The sequence below is a fragment of the Schistocerca gregaria genome, chromosome 2, assembly GCF_023897955.1.
Source record: "Schistocerca gregaria isolate iqSchGreg1 chromosome 2, iqSchGreg1.2, whole genome shotgun sequence".
Classification (NCBI taxonomy): domain Eukaryota; kingdom Metazoa; phylum Arthropoda; class Insecta; order Orthoptera; family Acrididae; genus Schistocerca; species Schistocerca gregaria.
In genome coordinates, this window is record NC_064921.1 from 60,216,985 (window position 1) to 60,240,537 (window position 23,553).

Genomic DNA, 23,553 nt, shown 5'->3' on the forward strand with positions numbered 1-23,553 from the left:
TGGAATTTTTTTCCAAAAAATATTGGAAAATGTGACATCGCCAAATGAAACTACCATCTCTGTTCCAAATTAAAAGAATCTTTTTGTTATTATGGTAAAAATGAATTTTTGGTTATGAAACAACCAAGCTTCTGAAAAACAATATAAGACAAATACTGCAGGCAAAGGTGAAGAAAACACTGAAACATACAGGATTGCACCTTCAGACTAGGCTAACAACTCTTATCGCCACAGGTCCATACATATCTGTGTTCCCCACCCTAGGTTCTTGTTTCCAACATAGAATCATACTGATGAACTTTAGTAGTAGTGCCATGTATGAAAGTCTGTTTAGTATATGTATGCAGAGCTATGAAGAGGTAACAAATTTCTTTGTAAATTATTGGAAAACCAACTTTCCATGCCATCAGGAAATGTGGACATTGTTGAATGTCTCGTGTTTTTTGAAGGCAAATATGCAGGTGGTAGTTCTCACATTACAGTAAACTGTTGCCCAGGGTCAAAATTTGAACTTCATTGCAATTTCTTGAAGTCTGAAGTTTATCTTAAGTTCTTCAATTAAGATGCCCGTATCTTTACATTCCTGGCACTCTTCCATTTGTATTTGAGCAATATCTACTTGGCTCACACCAGTAGCTGTGATTAGTTTCGAAGAATTCATTAGTGTAGATGACGATGTTGTTGTATGTGCTTGTGTGGAATCGGATGTGTCAAAAGCTGGGAACGAGTTTCAAGAAGGTTCATCAGAAGAAAGTCTAGTGGAAGAGAATACTGATACCATTCCACCTACCCGTCAGGAGATGTTTATAGCCTTGGACTGTTTAGAACGGTTCGCTTCCACATCTGACGTCACTGTTGGGTTTATGGACGCTATCATTACAATTGGTTGTGAAATTACAAAATATTATCGTTCCCATGAACGTCAGGAAACCGTGACGGAATTTTTTCCAAGAAAGTAATGTACATAATTTGTGAGTACATGTAATTTTACAATCACTTTATAGTGTTATAAATCAACAATAATGTGATTGATGGTGTAGTCTATTACACCTTAGTGTACTACTGTACATGTATACTTACTAAAATCTGTGTTTTTCACTTACACTAAATTTTTTAACACGAACTCCTGAGTTTTCGGTCCCTTCGGATTCGTATTAACAAAGTTTTACTGTATTGCTGCTTTATAATGCCGATGGAAACTGAGTGACATTGCAGATATGTACCACCATGTGTTGTAGGATTAAAACGTTCAAAAGCAGCATAGCATTCCATTATGATCTTTAGATTTTTATGATGAAGTTTATTAATTTTTTGTGTTTATCAATAATCCATGTTCTCTACTTTTGATGGCTATTCTTACGCATCAGTATGCAAGATCCAGAAATTAAACAATATAGCTTTGAAAGCATAAAACATATTCTTTCCAGCTGTGACAAAAAAAAAAAAGGCTCTGAAGTTTTGGTGTGATTAGTTCATAGGAAAAGTAGCCTTGGTCGGTCAAAACTTGGTTCTCAGAATAGCGCACCAAATTTTTTTGCCAATTTAGAGGCTAGTATCTATATTTAGGTAAGATTAAATTCCAAATTTTTGCCATGGTGTGATTCAGCATAAAAAGTTGTTATGTATTTTAAAGCAAATGACCAAATGCTTGCTAGAACTTTTAAAAAAGCCTTGCAAATTTGGCACTTTTTTATCTTGGTATGTGATGCAAAGATGAGTAGCCTCTCTCTGATAGCCTCCAAAAAGTCAACCACTGATGATAATGAACTGAAATTTGGTTTATAACCATCAAAGACGATATAGAACCTTCACATTAAATTTCATTAGATCGGGAGATGCTCGAGTGGGGTCACCGTTTAATAGTAGTCCCTTTGATGTGGAATGACCCATATGCTCAGTAGATCAATAATGTGAAGGGAAATCAACTGGCCTTATTGAAGGAACCTTGATGCCATTTGCTGGAAGTGGAGTAAGAAATATAAGTGTCATCCCTGGATGGCTGTCTGAGCCAGTTTACATTCTAGCTTGGTATAAAAGTAACAATGAGTATTATAGGTAAGGAAATTGTAAACTGCTTGATTAGGGAAACAGCAGAAAATAATTTAATTGCGAAGCCACAGGTTACTGTTGGTTGTGAACTACAGAGCAACCGCAGCAGTGAAGTTTCAATTTTGTAATAAATATGATGGACAGAATAAGCAAAGCCATGAATTGTGACTTTGTTGTTGTTGTGGTCTTCAGTCCTGAGACTGGTTTTATGCAGCTCTCCATGCTACTCTATCTCGTGCAAGCTTCTTCATCTCCCAGTACCTACTGCAACCTACATCCTTCTGAATCTGCTTAGTGTAGCCATCTCTTGGTCTCCCTCTACGATTTTTACCCTCCACGCTGCCCTCCAATACTAAATTGGTGATCCCTTGATGCCTCAGAACATTCCTACCAACCGATCCCTTCTTCTGGTCAAGTTGTGCCACAAACTTCTCTTCTCCCCAATCCTGTTCAATACTTCCTCATTAGATATGTGATCTACCCATCTAATCTTCAGCATTCTTCTGTAGCACCACATTTCGAATGCTTCTATTCTCTTCTTGTCCAAACTATGTATTGTCCATGGTACACTTCCATACATGGCTACACTCAATACAATACTTTCAGAATTGACTTCCTGACACTTAAATCTATACTCGATATTAACAAAATTCTCTTCTTCAGAAGTGCTTTCCTTGCCATTGCCAGTCTACATTTTATATCCTCTCTACTTTGACCATCATCAGTTATTTTGCTCCCCAAATAGCAAAACTCCTTTACTACTTTAAGTGTCTCATTTCCTAATCTAATTCCCTCAGCATCACCCGACTTAATTCGACTACATTCCATTATCCTCGTTTTGCTTTTGTTGATGTTCATCTTATATCCTCCTTTCAAGACACTATCCATTCCGTTCAACTGCTGTTCCAAGTCCTTTGCTGTCTCTGACAGAATTACGATGTCATCGGCGAACCTCAACATTTTGTTTTCTTCTCCATGGATTTTAATACCTAATCCGAATTTTTCTTTTGTTTCCTTCACTGCTTGCTCAATATACAGATTGAATAACATCGGGGAGAGGCTACATTCCTGTCACTTCCTTCCCAACCACTGCTTCCCTTTCATGTCCCTAGACTCTTATGACTGCTATCTAGTTTCTGTACAAATTGTAAATAGCTTTTCGCTCCCTGTATTTTACCCCTGCTACCTTCAGAATTTGAAAGAGCGTATTCCAATTATCATTGTCAAAAGGTTTCTCTAAGTCTACAAATGCTAGAAACGTAGGTTTGCCCTTTCTTAATCTAGCTTTTAAGATAAGTCGTAGGGTCAGTATTGCCTCACGTGTTCCAACATTTCTACGGAATCCAAATTGATTTTCCCCGAGGTCGGCTTCTACTAGTTTTTTCGTTCGTCTGTAAAGAATTCGCGTTAGTATTTTGCAGCTGTGACTTATTAAACTGATAGTTCGGTAATTTTCACATCTGTCAACACCTGCTTTCTTTGGGATTGGAATTATTATATTCTTTTTGAAGTCTGAGGGTATTTCGCTTGTCTCATACATCTTGCTCACCAGATGGTAGAGTTTTGTCAGGACTGGCTCTCCGAAGGCGGTCAGTAGTTCCATTGGAATGTTGTCTACTCCGGGGGCCTTGTTTCGACTCAGGTCTTTCAGTACTCTGTCAAACTCTTCATGCAGTATCATATCTCCCATTTCATCTTCACCTAGATCCTCTTCCATTTCCACAATATTGTCCTCTAGTACATCGCCCTTGTATAGACCCTCTATATACTTCTTCCACCTTTCTGCTTTCCCTTCTTTGCTTAGAAGTGGGTTTCCATCTGAGCCCTTGATGTTCATACAAGTGGTTCTCTTATCTCCAAAGGTCTCTTTAATTTTCCTGTAGGCAGTACCTACCTTACCCCTAGTGAGATAAGCCTCTACATCCTTACATTTGTCTTCTAGCCATCCCTGCTTAGCCATTTTGAACTTCCTGTCGATCTCATTTTTGAGACGTTTGTATTCCTTTTTGCCTGCTTCATTTACTGCATTTTTATATTTTCTCCTTTCATCAATTAAATTAAATATTTCTTCTGTTACCCAAGGATTTCTACTAGCCCTTGTCTTTTTACCTACTTGATCCTCTGCTGCCTTCAGTACTTCATCCCTCAGAGCTACCCATTCTTCTTCAACTGTATTTCTTTCCCCCATTCCTGTCAGTTGCTCCCTTATGCTCTCCCTGAAACTCTGTACAACCTCTGGTTCTTTTAGTTTATCCAGGTCCCATCTCCTTAAATTCCCACCTTTTTGCAGTTTCTTCAGTTTTAATCTACAGGTCATAACCAATAGATTGTGGTCAGAGTCCACATCTGTCCCTGGAAATGTCTTACAATTTAAAACTTGGTTCCTAAATCTCTGTCTTATCATTATATAATCTATCTGAAACCTGTCAGTATCTCCAGGCTTCTTCCATGTACACAGCCTTCTTTTATGATTCTTGAACCAAGTGTTAGCTATGATTAAGTTGTGCTCTGTGCAAAATTCTACCAGGCGGCTTCCTCTTTCATTTCTTACTCAGAGTCCATATTCACCTACTATGTTACCTTCTCTCCCTTTTCTTACCACCGAATTCCAGTCACCCATGACTATTAAATTTTTGTCACCCTTCACTATCTGAATTGTTACTGTGGCAAGTTTATACAGAAATGTCAACAATAATCCAATGTTTGAGACGCTCTATTTGTGAAAATGGTATTAATTAAAAATTGGAGATTAACCCCCCCCCCCCATCCCCCCACTGAAATTAAGTTCAGTTTATGATGTTGGCTAGTCATAAATGTATTATTTTGATAATGTGAAAATATAGTGAAAGTGCTGTTGTATATTTGGTTCTCTTCCTGAGAGTTTGTGTGTCAGTAGCGGCTCCATGAATGTCCAAAATGTGTGTTTTGTCTCCTGTGCACTGCTTGCTTCAGTTTATTACATAAAAATGTTTTGTGTAAATTTGTGCTGGAAACAACTTTGTTGTTTATTAGTTTTGGGAAAAGTAGATGGACCCGAAATCCATCTTTTGTGCGTATATAGTTCATTGCTTGTTGCTTTCAGTTTACAAATCTAAATGGATCGGTCTCTTTACTAAAGTCTTGAGTTAATACCTATATAGAGTGTTCAAATGAAAAGATACAGTACATTGTAACGACCAAACTGGTTTGAATTTGCATGTGCCACTTTTGGATTACATAGTGAGAAATTTAGGGGTGCAGTTGTAGTGTTCGGCGTGGTTGTGTTCACGTGTGGACTCGTTATGCAGGAGAGAAGCAGCCATTTGTGCGTTCTCTCCCTTTGATGCGACAGTGCGTGAGAGCATATCATGGTATTCACATTGCAAAATTAGATAACTGAGGAATGGCAACATGTTATCAGGTTTCTGACTGTGGGGGGGATTAAACGGGCTGATATTCATTGCCAGATGGTGGCTGAATGTGGAGGAGACTGTGTGTCCAATGACAAAGTGGAGTGCACATTTTCGTTTAGGCCAGGAGGGTTCGACTGATGAACCGAAACCAAGACCAGGCCAGGCAAACACAGTAATCACAACCAAACTCATTGACAGGGTGAACAATATGGTGAGAAGAGATCGACATTTGACAATGCGAATGGTGGCAGTGATGGTGAGGGCCAGTGTAAAAGCATCAGCAAACAAGATGATGCTCACTGTCATTTGCGATCTTCAATTGCAACAATACTCGTTGATTTCCTTGAACATGGAAAAACATTTAACAGGGACGTACTGTGAGACACTCTGTAGCCTACACAAGTCTATCAAGAGTAAACAGTGTAGGCTGTTCAAGGAGGGAGTGATTCTCTTGTACGATAACATGTGTCCACATGTCTCCATGGTCACATAAAGTGTAATGGCCAAGTTCAAGTTGGAGAAGGTTGGGCGTCCACCCTACAGCAGTCACACTCTCGGAGGGAAGTGATTCAAATTGGACAACAAATTTAAGGACACAGTGGAGGGCTGGCTGCTCTCACGGCCTTGGGAATACTGGGAACAGGGAATTGTTAGGCTCGTGAAACACCCGGATAGTTGTGCTTAGGCCTCTAGTGATTACTTTAAAAGAAAAAAAAGAAAAAAGAAAAAAAAAAAAGAATAAAGGCTTCAGTTATAACCACAGTGTTCTTTTGTACCTTTTCTTTTGAACGTCTCTCACAAAATTGAAGCATTAAAAGTGGTGAGGGTGTTTAGTGACAGTATTTATTACAGGTCTTTGCTGCTGAAGTATTTAATAGAAAAGAGCACGAGGTAAATTTATCATGTTTGCATTATAGTGTGCTTCAGCTTCTGTTTTCCTCACTCATTTCTTTTCTTTCAGATGCTGGATACATTATTGACGACTCTTATACGTGAACTGCAGAATGAATGTATACCAGGGCGACAGGAAGATGCAAAGACAGTGGCACGTAGATTTGTACGCTCTGTTGCACGAATATTTGTAATCTTCAGCATAGAAATGGCTCCTAACACAGCAAAACGAAGGAGGTTCGATATAGTTCATTTATTAAATTTCATTGTTAAGACACACATAGTAATTGTAAAGCTGTAACATTGTTTTCATTTTCCAGCCTGAACAGCATGTCACAACCTCTCATGAAATGCAAACGTGTGTTCCAAGCATTGATTAAATTGTCAGTGGAGGAACTTTGTGAAACAGCTGATTCTTTAATTGCTCCAGTTCGTCATGGTGTTGCAAGGCCAACAGCACCATTCAGCCTGCTTAGCTCTACAGTAGAAGTTATTAATGGGGTATGTTCTCATTGCTTTCACTTTCATTATGATTTTCACTCTGCCTTTCAATCAATGTGATGTATCACTGGTTACATACTTCATAGATATTAACTCTCATGTGTGCTCATTTTAACAATATTGTGAAAATGCGGAATATTTTATGCAAACAGTTTGTTCAAGAATTTGTTTGAATCTTTATTTTATTATTACTTTATTTAACTATTTAGGCGTCAGCGGAGAAACAAACATTCATAATAGTGGCATGTGGTTTGAGTTATCAATATAAATAAGAAATCAATTTTGTGATAAATTAAAGTGAATCTCTTTGTAGAGTAATTTCCCAAAGCAGTTCAGTTCAGAATATCTTTCTATATGTAACACTCTACTGTATTATAAATTCATCATACAGGTTTCTGAAGAGCTGTTTTCGGTGGAACCTCTAGCACCCCACACAGGATTTATCGCAGGGCCAGGCAGAACACTGTCATCAAATATGTCGGGTACAACTAGAGCTGGAGAAACGGCCAGACCAATGGGTCTGGTGTCCAATTCTCCCAGAGTACGCACTGTTGGAGGCATAGAGCTTATGGATGACACAGACACAGTTGAAGGTTAGTCTAACTTTATTAATGCTTTGTTGTAGAGCGTTGTTCACACCACAGTTAGCAAAACTCATACGCCTTCAGCAGTCATCGTATGTTATTCAATAAATTGATCCAGTATCCAACTACTCACTCATGCCTTCTCATTTCATACCATGGCTAGTTCAGAAAATGTAGGAGATTTTTTTTTTTTTTTCCCCCAGGCCTCGTAGCTGAAGATGGTGATGGAGAAGGAAGCGAACAAGAAGATGCAGGTGACAGACCTGTCGGGGTGCCAGTTCCAGGAGAGCCTATGGAGAGTGAGGTATCAGATCTAGTTGGAGCAGATAATCAAGGAGATGGGGAATCTGACAATGAGCTAGATTTATTAGCTGAGACTGAATCTGATTCAGATGATAATCATAGTAATCAAGATGCTGCTTCAGCACAGAGGAGCGTACAGACTGGTGCTACAGCTGGTTCTGACACAGGTACACTACATGTTTGCTTGTTTGTTGCTGAATTTAAATTTATAAAATTATGAGATAGAGGAATTGGCCAGTGCTGACCTTCTGGGGGTGAATATTAATACTAAATGAAAATAATAAAATACACAACACTATCTTAGTTTTCGGAACTATTAGTTCCTTCCTCAGGGAGGAGAGAGGAATACGTTGGACAAGGTACACCATGAAGTAAGTATCTTAGTGGGACAGTAAGCAGTAGGTGTGTTGTTCGTGTACAGGCAAACAAAGATTACAGTTTCAGAAAAAATGGACGATTTATTCAAGAGATAGTGTTCAAAAATTGAACTGATCCGTCATTTGTCGGTCCACCTCTGGCCCTTATGCAAACTGTTTTTAGGTTTGGCATTGATTGATAGAGTTTTTGGAAATCCTTCTCAGGAGTATTGTGCCACATTCTGTACAGTTGGCGCATTACACATTCAAATCTCGAGATAGTTGGAGGGCCCTGCCCATAGCACTCCCAGCATTCTCATTTGGGGAAAGATCCGGCAATCTTGCTGGTTAAGGTAGCCTCCGGCAAGCACGAAGACAAGCAGTAGAAACTCCTACCACGTGTGGGCAGGCATTATCTTGCTGAATTATAAGCCCAGAAAGGGCAACAAAATGAGGCGTGGAACATTGTTGACATGCAGCTGTGATGTAAGGATGCTCCTGACGGCAGGCATAGGGATCTTCCTATGAAAAGCAATGGCACCCATGCCCATCCCTCCTGGTTATCAGGCCATATGGCAGGTGACAGTTGGTTTGGTAGCCCAATGCTGTCCAGGACATATCAAGACATGTCCTTGACCTGGAATCTTATTGGCAGGAGTAGAAGTTTCTTCAGTGAGAGTCCAGTTTTCAACTGAGCCTCAATGACAGGTACCAATTGGACAGAATTTGTCGTCAGATCCCTCAGGAGAACATCCAGCAACTCCATCAATCAATGCCAACCCGAATAACAGCGTGCATACTGTCCAGAGGTGGACCAACACATGACTGGCCTACTCAAGTTTGTTTAGCTCTTTCTCTTAAACTAATCCTCCAGTTTTTCGGAAATATTAATCATAATTTGTCTGCATATCAAATCCACCAATTTCCATACCATTCCAGTAATACCTTCATGCTCTGGCTTCTTTATATATTTATTTTTTAATCAGAGTGCATTAGAATTACTTTTCTGAATCTAGTGACTAACAATTGATTTGCAAATCCCGAACTGGTTCCTTCCATAATCTACACCTTCTCATGTGAAATTTGGAGTCTTTCAATTGTACTGTTTCATGTGGCATATAATACACAGACTTAGGAAACACATGGCTTGGTAATAATTTAAAACTGGTAATGCCACCATGTCTGTGACCTGAGGCCGAAATCATAGTAAAAGCAATTCAGGTATTAATTTCTTGTCTTTTGTCATCAACTCTCTTAAAATGGTTTGAGCACAGACCTGTAATTTATGGAGATTTGTTCTGTTGTGATATTCAGGAAAATCAGCCCTTTTACAATATCTGGTGATGGTCTTTAAAAATTATCAGATCTAAAATAATGCCCGCAAGTCAACAAATCATACCTGTTTCATTTACCTCCTGAAAGAAAGGCCATGAATGTCATACAGTGGCAAGACCCAAACTGAAGTTCAGAGGATCACAGCGCAACTCCTCAGTGAAGGAAGCTACTTACAGGACACTTGTAGGTACCAACCTCTGTGTGCTGTTTTTCCATCATGTTTCTGTATTGAGCCAGATCGACTGGAGAATTAGCAGGATGTCAGTGTATGGTTTACAAGAAGCTCTCTCTCTCTCTCTCTCTCTCTCTCTCTCTCTCTCTCTCTCTATATATATATATATATATATATATATATATATATATATATATATATATATATATATATATTTAAGAGTGCACTGCAAACTCCAATAGGACTACCTTTCTCTAATACCCTGAAAGCTGTTGAACTTGAGCCATCCTCCTTTTTTTCCTTCTTGTCATTCCAGCAGCAAACACTTCAAAAGGAAAATAGGACTGATCATCATAGTATCTATCTTCTGCTGTCTTGAGAGGTTCTGTGTGTGAAAGTAGATGCAGTTTTCTGTATAAATAGAGATAGTATTCAAATATTCCCAAACTTTGCTATTCTGCTGTATAGTTGGAAAGCTTAGAATTTAATTTAGATAATGCCAAATAAGGAACCAAAATAGATCATGAAAATAAATAGGATTTCTAATGTTCTAGTTTAGCTCCTTGGCAAAGAGGTATCAAGGACAGTTAATAATATTGACAATAGGACATTTATTCTCTCCCTCTTTATGTAACTTACTTGGTGCACATAATTGAGGGATGGATGGATCCATAACTTCCATATGTAACAAACGTTTTTTGAAACATTCTTATTAGATCCTTGTCTAAATCATTAGCACATTTGTTACTTTTCTATTTTTTAAATACATTCCAGAAAAAAATGAAAAAAACTTCCCACATATGCATAAGAATGGTGTAAAAGTTCCCAACTGGCTGTTACGGAGTTCTCCAGTATGTGTTGTTTGCAGTGCAGATCTCTCATGAAAATACACCCACTAAAAACTGTTTTGGTACTAATTATTTATTTCAGTAACAGTTGCCAAATGATATAACTGATTGTGACTGGTTTTGGATGTTACGTTCCTTCAGACCAATGACACACACAATTAATGTGAATAAAGGAAGATGTCTTTGGGATTACTTACTTACTTACTTCCACACACACACACACACACACACACGCATTCTGTGACAAATCTACAAAGTTTTGAACGAAAATTTACCTTGACCTCATAAATTTTGATGAAACTTGGTATATCTAGTATTCCTATATAATTATGAATGAAAACCTTAATTTTTATTGTGATTTACGTAAAAATTTATTAAGCCTTGCATTTTCAAATTTTTGTTGAATATTTCTACGCTCTGGAGTAATTAATTGCCATTCCATCAGTTACAATATGAGATACATATCTGGAAAATGTCTTTAGAGGGACTTTCAAGTGGTATGCAACATGATGGGGGTTTAAAAATAGATTTAAAAAAGTTAATGAATTTTAATTTTCCAAAAGGATGACATATTTTTAAAATTTTGAAAAATCACAGAATTTCCTTGCCCTATATTCTTACACATCTGAAGTTCCATTTTGTGATCACCATGGGATCAGGTCAAATGAGGAGTAAATCTACTAAATTAACACATGCCCGAATCACATTAAATGAGACAGATATTGCTAACTGCGCAACTATATCATAAAATTTGTGGCAGTCTGTGTGAATGGTAGCTCACAGTGTCACTGCAGAATGTTGTGAGTTGTTTATGTGTACCTTTATTACATGTTTTTTATATCTCTGTCCAATATTTCAAAGTATATGGATGAATTTGGCCAAAAATGGACTTTTTTAAAAATTAAAATTACATTCTTTCTATTTCACTTTAGTAACTTTCAACGCATATTAAGGAAGTCCATCATTAGGAAAACGTGATATGGATTGTGATAATGAATACTGCTACAGTTATACTCTCTTCATTCCATGCTGAGTGCTGCTTTTGTTGTACAGCTTGACTGTGCTGAGAATGGTGTCCCGGGCACTATGAAACACTTATTGTTCAATTTTATGGGAACTATTTGCCAAAAAAATCAGATTTTTGCACATATTCCAATTTGATATCTTTGCTTCATAAAGGACTAAATCTTTTTTTGTTATTCCTCACAGTTATTGTGCAGCATAAAACTGAGTAAAGTGTTGTACAAAATTTTGAAGGGTTTGCAGAGATAAAATCAGATTGGATAGATTTTGTGGATGGTTGATTTTAGATAACACTATGCAGAGAATAAAATCTGGACAAGATATCAAATTTTTATTTAAAATTGAGAGCAGAATGATAGCCCACTACACCCTCAAGATTTTGGTTTTTATATCCAGTAGACAGTCAGCGAAGGGGTGTCAGGAAAACGTGATCATAAAAATCACCATATTTCATAAATGGTTCAAAATACTGAAAAGAGGGTTTTTGAAAATGATAGCATGCAAAGACACACATTGTGCAGTAAACACCCAGTAATTTTTATCCAACTAGGTATAAAAGGAGGTTTTCCGCAGCAGAGAGAGAAGGTAGGCAGAATGCCATGCGTAAAAACAGTGGGATCGCAAAGGCGTTGACGTAATTATTCAATAGAAATCACTCAATTTTCTGTATACAATAATTTGCCTCAGTCAATATCATGAACAGATCTATCTAAAAGTTCCAGATCATAATTACACCACACTTTAGCACCTTTCTTCATTTTATACATTCTCACCATTGTCCAAAATTGTGCCACACAGTACACATTTTTGTAAAAATCATTGTTATGAAATAACTTTTCATGAAAAACTGGTATAGCAATTGTCTCGATGCTGTAGGCTACTGATCTCATTGATAACTGCAATTGTACTACTTTTCCACCAGTTGCAACAATAGAAAGTTTTCACTTGATGATATTGCATAAACTTTCAACAGTGAAACTGTGTCTTAGGTATTTACCTAGATAAACGTTCGACGCAAAATAAGTCATATAACACAGCAAATGCAACAATGTGCTTAAAATAATTGTTTCACAGAAATGAAAATTAGTGGTAATTCGTTGCAATGCAGCAAGAAAGAGCAAAGAAATCATATTGTCAAAGATCAGCATGGTGTCGGAAATCACCTCATTTGAAGAAGTAAAATTAATGTACGGCTGGGCCCCTACATGATTTTCGTCACATATTGGCTCGGTCTGGAATACTGTCATGCTTTACCATTGCTGCAAAAGGCAGCAACCTAACATTTGTTGTACCATAATTGTGCAGTGAAGATAAATGTTGCAAGTTGTGTTGTCAATGCTGATCGTGGATAATGTCGGTATTTCCTGTCTTACATCTCCCCTCTGTGCAACAGCCTAAGTTAACTACACCAGCACCTGCAATGCAAATTGTGTCAAGAACGACAATCGAGGTAAGCCTTGCTAGGAAGAAATGTAAATTCAGGTAATTTTTAGCATTAGTCTTATAAATTTTTCACGGGGACTACGAGTTTATGGCATAGAATCATGTTGCTGATTTAAGACATTAAGATAACAAGATGGAGAACAGTGATGTGTGTAATTTCACATTGCTTCACTCTTTTGGGAACAGTGAACCATAGTTGCCTAACAAAAGGACTGAGAGCTGTTTCAGAATGGATGTGCTCATTTTTTGTTCCTGAATTGCCAAAATGTGTGACAGCTGTAAAACAGAGTTAGGTATAATTCGGAAAGAGTAGAAGGCTGCAGTAGAAACTGACCACAGTATGAGGTCATACTCCAATCAAGATCCCATTTTTACTTTTTAGGTGCAGGTTTTGCTGTCCCTTAACACATGTGTTCAGAAGTTAGGAGAGTCTCCTGTAAATAAGAAAAAGATAGCATTTAAGAAATATTATAAAAAGGAATCTCCTTGTCAACACAGCCTTCTGAAAGTTTCACGGGGGGGGGGGGGGGGGGGGGGCTCAGGAAATGCAGTTTTAAACAATCTGATGGCCAACTTCACAAATTTAAGCAGCAGTAAAAATAGCATCATGATTTTAACATGCCTTCTTGAATCATGGAATGTAAGGCTGACAAAGCAGGAGTTCAGTGCCCCAAAATACATGGAGATGAGGTTTAAAAACTATTCTAGCAGGCTCCTGTGGTACACACACAATGTGCTTATGTGCCATTCACGAAAATTAGAAACTTACGATTGAAAAATGTGAGTTTGAACTCGGTAACAAGTGGATAAATACAGACATATAAACATAGTCTTGCAAAGGTTCTGTGCTATTCACCATCAGTAGATAGTCAGTTGGAAGACTGTAATTCATGCCTTGGAAATAGGGAAATCTAGACCATACTTCAGAAGACACTCGATAGACAATATCATCTTTTGACAGTGGATTTCTGTGGACAGGTGTAAATTGGAAACATTACAAAAATCAACTGCAGAGCTCATCAATTTATTATGCAATAAGTTTTCCGTGTTGGTCTGTCATGACTTGTTGCAAAACAACAGAGTTCAATGATACACTTTAGAGGAAGCCTACAAGATTCATAGTTCGCTGTGTGCTTTGGGTTTTCTGAGAACTACTCATTTTTGAAGCAGGATGAGGTCCAGAGCTATCGTTGGACAAGTCAGCAAGCCACTGTTCACCCATTTGTTGTGTACTACAAAGGAGAAACAGAAACACAGCATCACAGTTATGTTGTTATTTCAGACTGTCTCGAACATAACACTGTGGTTGTTTACTGCTTCCAGAAAAAACTCATTGAATTCTTGAGGGAGCACTTTGAACCCAAAAAATATACTTCTTTTCTGACAATGCTGCTGCTCAGTACAAAAACAAGAAAAGCTTTTAATTCAATGTTTTCATCAAGCTGATTTTGGTATGGAGCCTGAATAGCATTTTTTAGCAAAAGCTGATGGAAAAGGCCCTGCGATGGAGTTGGTGGCACAGTCAGGGTCTTGGTGGCACAAGAAAGTTTGGAACAGCCACATGACAATCAAATTCTTACACCTTGGCAGATTTTCAACTGGACAGTAAAAGACATTGCTGGAGTATGTTTTAAATTTGTAACTCGGGACAAATAAATAGAGACAGCCACATTTCTAAACCGTTGCTCCAGGGTCTTATACGTTTCATGCATTCACTCTTGTAGTTTCAGATACGACAAAAATCTTTGTCAAGATATTCTTATATGCTCAAAGTTCATTACAACATACACCAAACCCCAAGAAATACTTTCATTGACAGGTATAAATGGATAAATAACTACAGTATACAATCACATGTGGTGGCTTGCATACATTTTGGTGAACACAGAAGAAGAAGAAAAAGAAAGTGATGATGAACTAAATGTGATATTTCTTCATCCATGAAGTCTATCTTCTTTTGCGTACCCAGAGAAGCCAAAGGGTAATTGGATTGGTGTGGGGGGTGTTGTATGTAAGATAACCCAGTGACATCAACAGGCTGAATATACACTTGACCTGAAAATGACATGGTCAGAACCAACAAAGCCTTCACACTTAATTCCAATTTATAAGAAGTTTTGATAGACACAGCTGTTCATAAGAATAATGTTGTAAGTAAATTTTTTGAAATTAGTTTGGTGACTTCTGAGTGTAGAACCTCTACGCAACAATATTATGAAAAGGAAAGCCGCTACTTACCATATAGCAGAGATGCTGAGCCGCAGATAGGCACAACAAAACAAAAAGAATGTTAAAGATGAAGCTTTTGGACAGTAAGGGCGTCATCAATGAGAGACGAGACACATACGTAGACATGAGACTGCAGTATCTTGCCTGAGACTGCAGTGGTGTGTGTGTGTGTGTGTGTTGGCGAAGGCCTTGCTTGCCAAAAGCTTTATTTGTGACATTCTTTTTGTTTTGTTGAGCCTATCTGTGACTCGGCAACTCCGCTATATGGGGAGTAGCGGCTTCTCTGCTGTATGGGGTGTAACAACTTTTCTTTTCGTAATATCATTACATTACATTCCAAACTGGACTTTCCATTGTTTGATTTGAACCTCAATGCAAGTCATTTTTCACGCAACACATGAAACTTACAGAGGTGTAAGAGCATAAGCAAGGAAATTTTGTAAGTTTTTCCAAATTTTAAAAGTATGCCATTTTTTAGAAAATTAAATTTTAAAATTTATTTAATATTTTAAAAACCTTTAATTTTTAAACATTGTCATGTTGCGTACCGTCTAAAGAGCTTTAAAATGACACATTTTGCAGGTTGGTATCTCATCTAGGTATGGAGAAAATGACAATTTAGTACCCCAGGCTGTACCAATTTTTAACAAAAATATGAAAATTTAAAGCTTCATAAACTTCCAATTACATTATGAATTTTTTTATTGTTTTATTAATAATTATGAAGAGACACTAGGTACACCTAGTTTCATCAAAATCTGAGAATTCAGTGTGTTGATTTGACACGGAATGACATTGCTGTATCTAAAAGTGTGACAAGAGTACTTGTCGACCTTCAGTGACATGCGTCTGCTGCTGGTGTTGGACGAGTCTCTCTCTCTCTCTCTCTCTCTCTCTCTCTCTCTCTCTCTCTCTCTCTGTGCTTTTTTTCTTAGTAAATGAACCAGTGATGAAATGTGCTACTTCTCAGTAGAGATTGAAAGATGATTTTGTAACTTACCTCCTTTGTATATGGACTTCACTTCTGGAGAATTCTTCCGTTTGATATTGGTCTGGCATCTATCTTTGCCGCAGTTAATTTTATCTATTTGTTCTTTAAATCACAAAGATATTTCATTAGCGTAAGTCTTTCACATTGCATTTAGCAACATGTGCTATGGTACACTGCAATCGACAAAATGAGCTGTAGGCAGATGACAGATCATGTCAAGGGGAACAACTTTTTTGTGAAGAGACAATATGTTTTCTGGTGCTTCCTGGAGCCGCTAGGCATCCTTTGTATTTTCTGGCATTGGGACGAGGAGATTCACCAAATTAGCACGATTTCTACAAGAAAACTTCAAGAATAACTCTCTGTCTAAGTGGAGAAAGGTGTGTTAGAAATGAATTGGGATCGTTAATTGTGCTGGGCCCACCTTTTTTCCTATGGAATGGATGACTGGGTAATAGGCAGCACATAAGATGTATGCATGCTGCAGACAGTCTGCACTCTGCCAGATCTCAGGGACATAAACATTGTAAAAGGGTGGCGACGGATGGTATCACCGGAAAGCTTCAGTGAGCATTTTGTCTCTAGCAAAAGTTATTCCCCTTGACGTGATAAGCCACCTTTAAACTTTTGATGCAAAGACACACACACACACACACACACACACACACACACACACACACACACACACACAGGCAGAGGATGTTTGTGGAGGAAAGGTCAATATTTTACACAGTGATAGTATAAGTAGTTCTGAACAAAAAAATGTTGTATAAAGATAGGTACACAAATGCTGTATTATGGAGGTATGGATATTGAAAGGAACTTTAATTCTGCGAAATTGATGTGCACAATGTGAACGTATTTGCAATACAGTTGGACTGTAACGTGATTTTCTGGAAAACAATGTTACAGAGTAATAGTTATGTTACATATTTTTACATAATGTTTATTTACTTTGCATTTAGTACATAACACATTACACCTTGCATGTTACATGCATTCAGTTGAGATAGGTGTACCACGTCTTTTACAAATGGCTTTAAGACTTATCGTACTGATGATGTACAGTTTACAGAACAGGTTCAAATATCCCACCATGAACATCAATGCACTTTTGTGCTCTAGCAATAACATGTTGTGTTGCTTGTTCAGTTGCCTGTGGTTGGTTCCTAATCAATTCACAGGGTGTATACGATCTGGAGAAACCCGGGAATTTTTTTCATCCGGGAAAAATCTGCGAATATTTTAGGATTCCGGGAATTTTTCATTGTTTTAGTCTTCAGTTAAATTTTTGTAATTCTGACTGGTAAGAACCGATACACCAACAAAGGATATTACTGTATCCCACTACTGCAGAATAATACTTCAACAATAAAACATAAACACGAGGAAAAAAAAAACGAAATTAACTTAAATTACAAAGGAAATGCGCCATATACAATGACGACACACAGTGCTCAAGCAAGTGTCTGCTAACAGCAAAATGTGTCAAAGGCTTTACGAAGACTGTGCAATGCTTCATAACAACAAATTGCCTCTGATGAACATGAAGTTAGAACTGTTTACATTAGATTCATTTTAGCAGTTACGAGTGGGCTCATGCGCATGCGCAGCTGAGTCATGTTTGAGCAGCAGATTCTCTCGTTTCTGGCTACAGGAATGTGGCTGTTGGCTGTGCAAGCAGTCGCAGCAAGCAGCTAGATGCTATTGGGAAAAGGAGGCGCCAAATCCATAATCTGGAAGGAAAAGAAACTTGTCTCAAAAGCATCTAGCATGCAGCTCACATTTGTCTATTGATTATTTGGAAACTGCTTCTCTGTTGGGTTTTGAACACATTTTAATTCCTGAATGAATCATAAGTTGATTTTTGAAAGCATGCATAGTGTAAGTGATGTCTCTGTCAGGAGAATCCTCGTCGCATCTGTAAATAAACTGTACGCAGACGAAAGGTGTCGGGGCTATATGAGCTGGGCAGAGTAAAGCCGAACGGATGACTGCCAATCACTGTCTGATTATGTGGTTGATTTTGTTTGCAAATGATCGCTACACTAGTAAGGACCAGTTGTGCAGTCCCCAGCTAGCAGCTGCTTAAGTTCTATTCTGGAAGTAACGCGGAAAACGTGTGGTACGAACATGTAGTAACGCCTAACCGGAAAACAATTGCAGGATAATTAAACCTGTGATTCTGGCAGGGTTAGTTAAATTAATCAGCGAACAAATTTTGACAATGGTAGGAATAGCTGCAGAATTGATGATGGCAAGATTGTTTGTTAGAACGAGGAAGGAGAGGAAATGGGGACATCACACAAGTTATGGAAGAATAAGAAGATTCCAAATTTATATAAAAATTTCTTAATACTACTTTTCGATCTCAAGCTTGAGAAACTGGTGCGTGTGAATGAAATGGTTCAAATGGCTCTGAGCATTATGGGACTTAACATCTGAGGTCATCAGTCCCCTAGAACTTAGAACTACATAAACTTAACTAACGTAAGCACATTACACACATTCATCCCCGAGGCAGGATTTGAACCTGCGACCATAGCGGCCGCGCGGCTACAGACTGAAGCGCCTAGAACTGCTTGGCCACACCAGCCGGCCTGAATGAAATGTGAAACTATTTCCTAACATTTTTGCTTGTAGTAGGCCTAATAAGCATTTGATGTTGGCACTTTGTGAATTATATTCTGTCGTGCTATAAAAATGGCCATTAGTTTATTTTTATTTGGTGTGTCTTACAAAATTGCTCCAATATTAGAAACGCCTCTTTTGTTTTATCTAGCAGACAGTGACAAAATAGATGTAAGCAGATCGATAAACCACACCAGTCTTGGGTATTATATTTGTGTTAACAGCTTTTTTAGTATTGGATAACGACATTTCGATTTTTCATGTAGTGAATTGTTTGATGAGCTTTGATGAAGTAATAAATTCTTTCTCAGAGAGAAAAGCATGTCACGTAAAGCTGTAGCAAGATTAGAGAGGGAAAAAATGCTAGGAGCTAAGGACGGAAGAAATGTGTAATTTATTGCTTGTCTCTTTTCTTTATTGGTTTTACATATCCTATGTTTAATTTTATGTCACACAAAACAGCAAGTTTTTAGCTGATATGCAATAAAGAGGGCAAATATTATGAAGAGTTCTTGTTTTCCTGATTACAAATAATCCCATCCGCTGTTAATTGCGAGATTTTTTTAAAAAGAGGGGCAGGCTGTCAAACCAGCTGACTGGGAGCAGGAGAGGATTACAAATAATCCCATCCGCTGTTAATTGCGAGATTTTTTTAAAAAGAGGGGCAGGCTGTCAAACCAGCTGACTGGGAGCAGGAGAGGCACCACAGGGCATTTCAACTTCGACTGTCCTGAATATAGTTTGATGGCATCCAGTACAAAATATACACGTTTCAATTCCACAAAGCGAAATACAATGATGTGCGATAGAAGAATGCTTTATGAAGAGGCGTGGCACTGCACTTTGGCACACTTAAGACCAAGTAACATGTGTTCCATTTTCTCGAACACGTATGTTTTATGTTTAAGACTTTTCAGAAAGATGTGCACTACAAGATGAACATATTTTTAAATTTATTTTTATTTATTTATTTATTTATTTATTTTTCTACGCAGAGCAGTCTGAGCTATAGTGGATAGCCTTCACGTGACCCGTGTTTACATTCAGCGATTTTGCTGTTTCGCCTTAGTTTACTCTCACATCAAATGAAAACGAAACATCTGTGGCCGGGAGCTATCATGTGAATTAAAATACATTCACATAATTACGAAAGGCTAAAATATGTCATTAGTTTCAGATTTTATTTTATTTCCACCTTTCTGACTGTCAAGCATTAATCGCCTTGCAGAACAATGAAGTTGTTTTTGTCTGTTTGCTAAAGAAATTTGACTTTTATTAACCTTTTCCGCAGAAGTAGTCAATGTATTTGAAACAAAATGTTTGCTAGTTTCAACTGTTCGCTGTATTTAAAGCGCAAATTTTCATCTTCTAGCACATATGGTGTTATGTCATAATAAAGAACCAAACATGATATAATACAGTACTGGTGCTCCAAGAAAATTTACATCCCGAAAACCACACTGAAAAGCTTAATATCAGGTCGAGGTCTACTTGATTGACAGTCTGGACATAGGAATGTGCACTTTAAGTATGCACTTTAAATGTGCACACTTTAGTTATGGTTCACGAAATTCCGATGCTCTTGGAGTATCCTCTGATGTCTTGTTTCTTTTGTGACGTAATGTATGATCTTTCAATGTTTTACACGTGTGTACATTAAGTCTTTCTGCGTCATGGTAGTTGTGCAAGCGCAGTGACACCTGTTATGTGCGCTCTGGCAACTGCTGAAATGAACCTATTTCTAACAGGTCGTGGGAAAATATTGCGAATGGTGGTTCAAAAAGTGTTACTTTCAAAGTAAATATCCTTTTACGTAAGTTGAATTATGTGCGAGAATGTACCATGAATTTCCTAAATGACAGAGCGTTTGACTCTCATTTAAAAATCAGCTCTTTGATGACAAGCCATTAAGAAGAACTTCGAACCCTCAAGATCAGACATTTGTCATTATTAAAAATTTTACTGGCACATTTGTGTGATTCTTAAAGTGTAACACGCGCAAAAAAGATCAAAATTATATGTGAAATCATAGCTTCTGTTGCAGATTATTAACCTTTGAGACCAATATTATATGTGGAAGTTTTTCTTTTCTTGTAGCAACACTATGTATATTAATTTAAATTATTAACTCTCCCTGTTTGAGTTCGCGCTATGTAACAGTGATGTTGCGGTTGACTGACTACATCACGCGTCCTATGCCCTGAGTATCCACTGTCATTGTGTGCTGCCGAGATCACATGACTTGAGCTATGACTGGCTTACAGAAACGCATCGCAATCTCGATTTCAATGGTTCGGAAAGTGATTGGTGGAATTCCAATGTAAACTTTCGTAATACGAAAATACGCAACGTACATGTTGCTGCACATGATATTTCCAAAACGCATCTTTTTCTCTGAGTTTCGTTTTCTAAAGTGCCGGGAAATTCTATGCCCGTGTATAAAACCTTAAACATTCAAAGGATTGATAAGGGAAAATATTCTATCACTTAACATGGAAAAAGTGTGTTTTCACCCGGGAGAAAGTGTATTTTTAACCGGGAAATCTGGGGAAAATCCGGGAATTTTTCTTCCTTATCCATGTATACATCCTGATTCAACAGTGTCCATGTGATGAAGCAGTTCATCTCATGTATTTTTACCTTCACTTTGTGCACATCTGATTTCATCCAGCCCTATAAACAGAAATCTAAAGGTGTAAGGTCAAGTGACCTTGGAGTCCGGTTAATTGCACCGCCATGGCCAATCCAGCAATTAGGGTAGGTACGGTTCAGATGGTCTCTCACACATAAGGTAACATGTGGAGGGGCACTGTCATGTTGAAAGTACATTCCAGTTTGCTTGGCTAAAGGAACGTCTGCCAATAGTTCCACAAATGAATTTCAAAAAATGCAGCTACATCTCTCCCGTCAATTGATGGATAATAAATGGACCTATCAAAAGGTTACCAATCATGCCACACCAAACATTTATGGCAAATGAACTTGTAAATTGCTTTCCACTGAAGCGTGTGTATTTTCCCATGAGCATTGATGATTATTGTGTGTGTTGTTTATTCCATGTCGTGAAAACTGGACTTTGTTAGTGAATAGTATGTATGGAAGCAAATAACTATTCTCAATCACCCACTGACAGAATTGAAGTTGTTGGGCATTGTCGCCAACGTGGAGATTTTGGACATGCTGTATGTGAAATGGATATAGGTTTTCCGCATGTAATGTTTCCCCATACAAGTGTGTGTGGGACATTCATATGCAGGGACGTTTTTTGTATGCTCGTACTGGGACTCCCTCAACACTTGCGATAATTTCTTCCTGTTCTTGCAAAGTATGTTGACGTGCGCACTCGCACAAAAAATGTCTACTTGGAAGAGACCCTGTTGAAGGCAAAGTGAGATACAGTTTGGTAAACACCATGCAATCAGGTAAACGCCGAGTTAGATTGTGCCTGTGGTATGGTGCATGGTAGTAAGTGTGAATGGGGGAAGTACTGTCTACTACAAAAAAGAACCAGAACTCTAAAGCTAGTGAAACTGTTTTTATCACATGTTTTCTGTGCACCACATGTCTGTCTGCAATAGGTGCACCATAAATATACACCATATCTGAATATTCCTCATTACTGTAGACTTCTGGCAGTGTTAGCAGCGCTTGTACGAACACAGTTAACACCATACACTGCACAGCTAACTGATCCATCACTGGTACACTACATAATGCGGCTTACACAGCACAACTGCACAAACAACGGGTGATTGTACTGCATTGATTGCAAGAAAATCACATAACGTTCCAGTTGTATTGCATATACTTTATGCACGTCAATTTTGCAGAATTCAAGTTCCTTTCAATACCCATACCTCCTTAATGAAGCATTTGTGGACCTGTCTTCATATAACATTTTTTGTTCCGAATTACTTATACTATCACTGTTCAAACATCCTAAAATACTAGTGGTGCAACTTTTTGTGACTGGTAGGCCAACAGTCTCAGTTGTGTTTGTTTTGAAATTAAAAGTTAAGTTGTATTTTGACTTTGCATTAATCTAGTGCAGATGCTTACGACTGTCTTTAGCTGTAGCCGATGCTGTCACCTTGTTCAGTTCCTCTCAACTTTACATAAATAAGAGAAGGCCAACCACTCACCTATTGCAGACAGACAAGTGGTGCATATAAAACATGTGACAAAAACAGTTTTATTAGCTTTAGAGTTCTGGTTCTTTTTTTGTAGTACACACTACTCCTCCATTCACACTTACTACCATGCAGACACACACACACACTACAACATACCCATTCAGCTAGTGGTACATTCTGTCTGGTATGCACAAGCATAGACTCACACCCAAAAGGTCTTTTTTGTATTCTTTACCTTTATATTACTTAGAGAAGAATTCAAAGATAATTATCATTTCCATTATGTTTCTTACGTTGAAACATAATTAGTGATGTGCAGTTGCTCATTGACTTTCACTTTCAACTATCTAACACAATATCAGCATTTGTTGTTTTGCCAAGTTTTATACTTTGGTTCTGTTAGTTCTTTATCAGGAAATTTGTTTGTTTCTATGTACCATTACTGCATGATATTCAGAAGATTGATGATCAGCTGCTGGAGTGTTGCAGGTATTGCTTCATTGCTGCTTTTCCCAGAGGATGATTCTGCTGAGTCTAGTCAGCAGGAGGATGATGAATCAGAAGCTGGTGAATCTGATGAACATGATACAGAAGAATTTGCCTTGGCAGATGAACAGTTGGAGAGGAGAAGGTATGGCTCAGACAATAACATCGATTTCTAATATGTTAACT

The 23,553-nt window shown here is 37.9% G+C and overlaps 1 protein-coding gene across 6 annotated transcripts in view; it reads left to right on the forward strand.

Annotated features, from left to right (window-relative positions):
- The window catches only part of LOC126336313 (E3 ubiquitin-protein ligase UBR5), a 322,944-nt gene that overhangs the window by 164,845 nt on the left and 134,546 nt on the right, over positions 1 to 23,553 (forward strand). For 4 of the 6 annotated variants that reach the window (XM_049999857.1, XM_049999858.1, XM_049999854.1 and 1 more), the window contains exons 24-28: positions 6,403 to 6,569; positions 6,653 to 6,833; positions 7,225 to 7,426; positions 7,621 to 7,887; positions 23,371 to 23,512. In XM_049999857.1, coding sequence (XP_049855814.1) covers positions 6,403 to 6,569; positions 6,653 to 6,833; positions 7,225 to 7,426; positions 7,621 to 7,887; positions 23,371 to 23,512 — 959 coding nt within the window. The remainder of the gene's footprint in view (positions 1 to 6,402; positions 6,570 to 6,652; positions 6,834 to 7,224; positions 7,427 to 7,620; positions 7,888 to 23,370; positions 23,513 to 23,553) is intronic. The other 2 variants (XM_049999859.1, XM_049999860.1) reach the window with 1 other exon arrangement.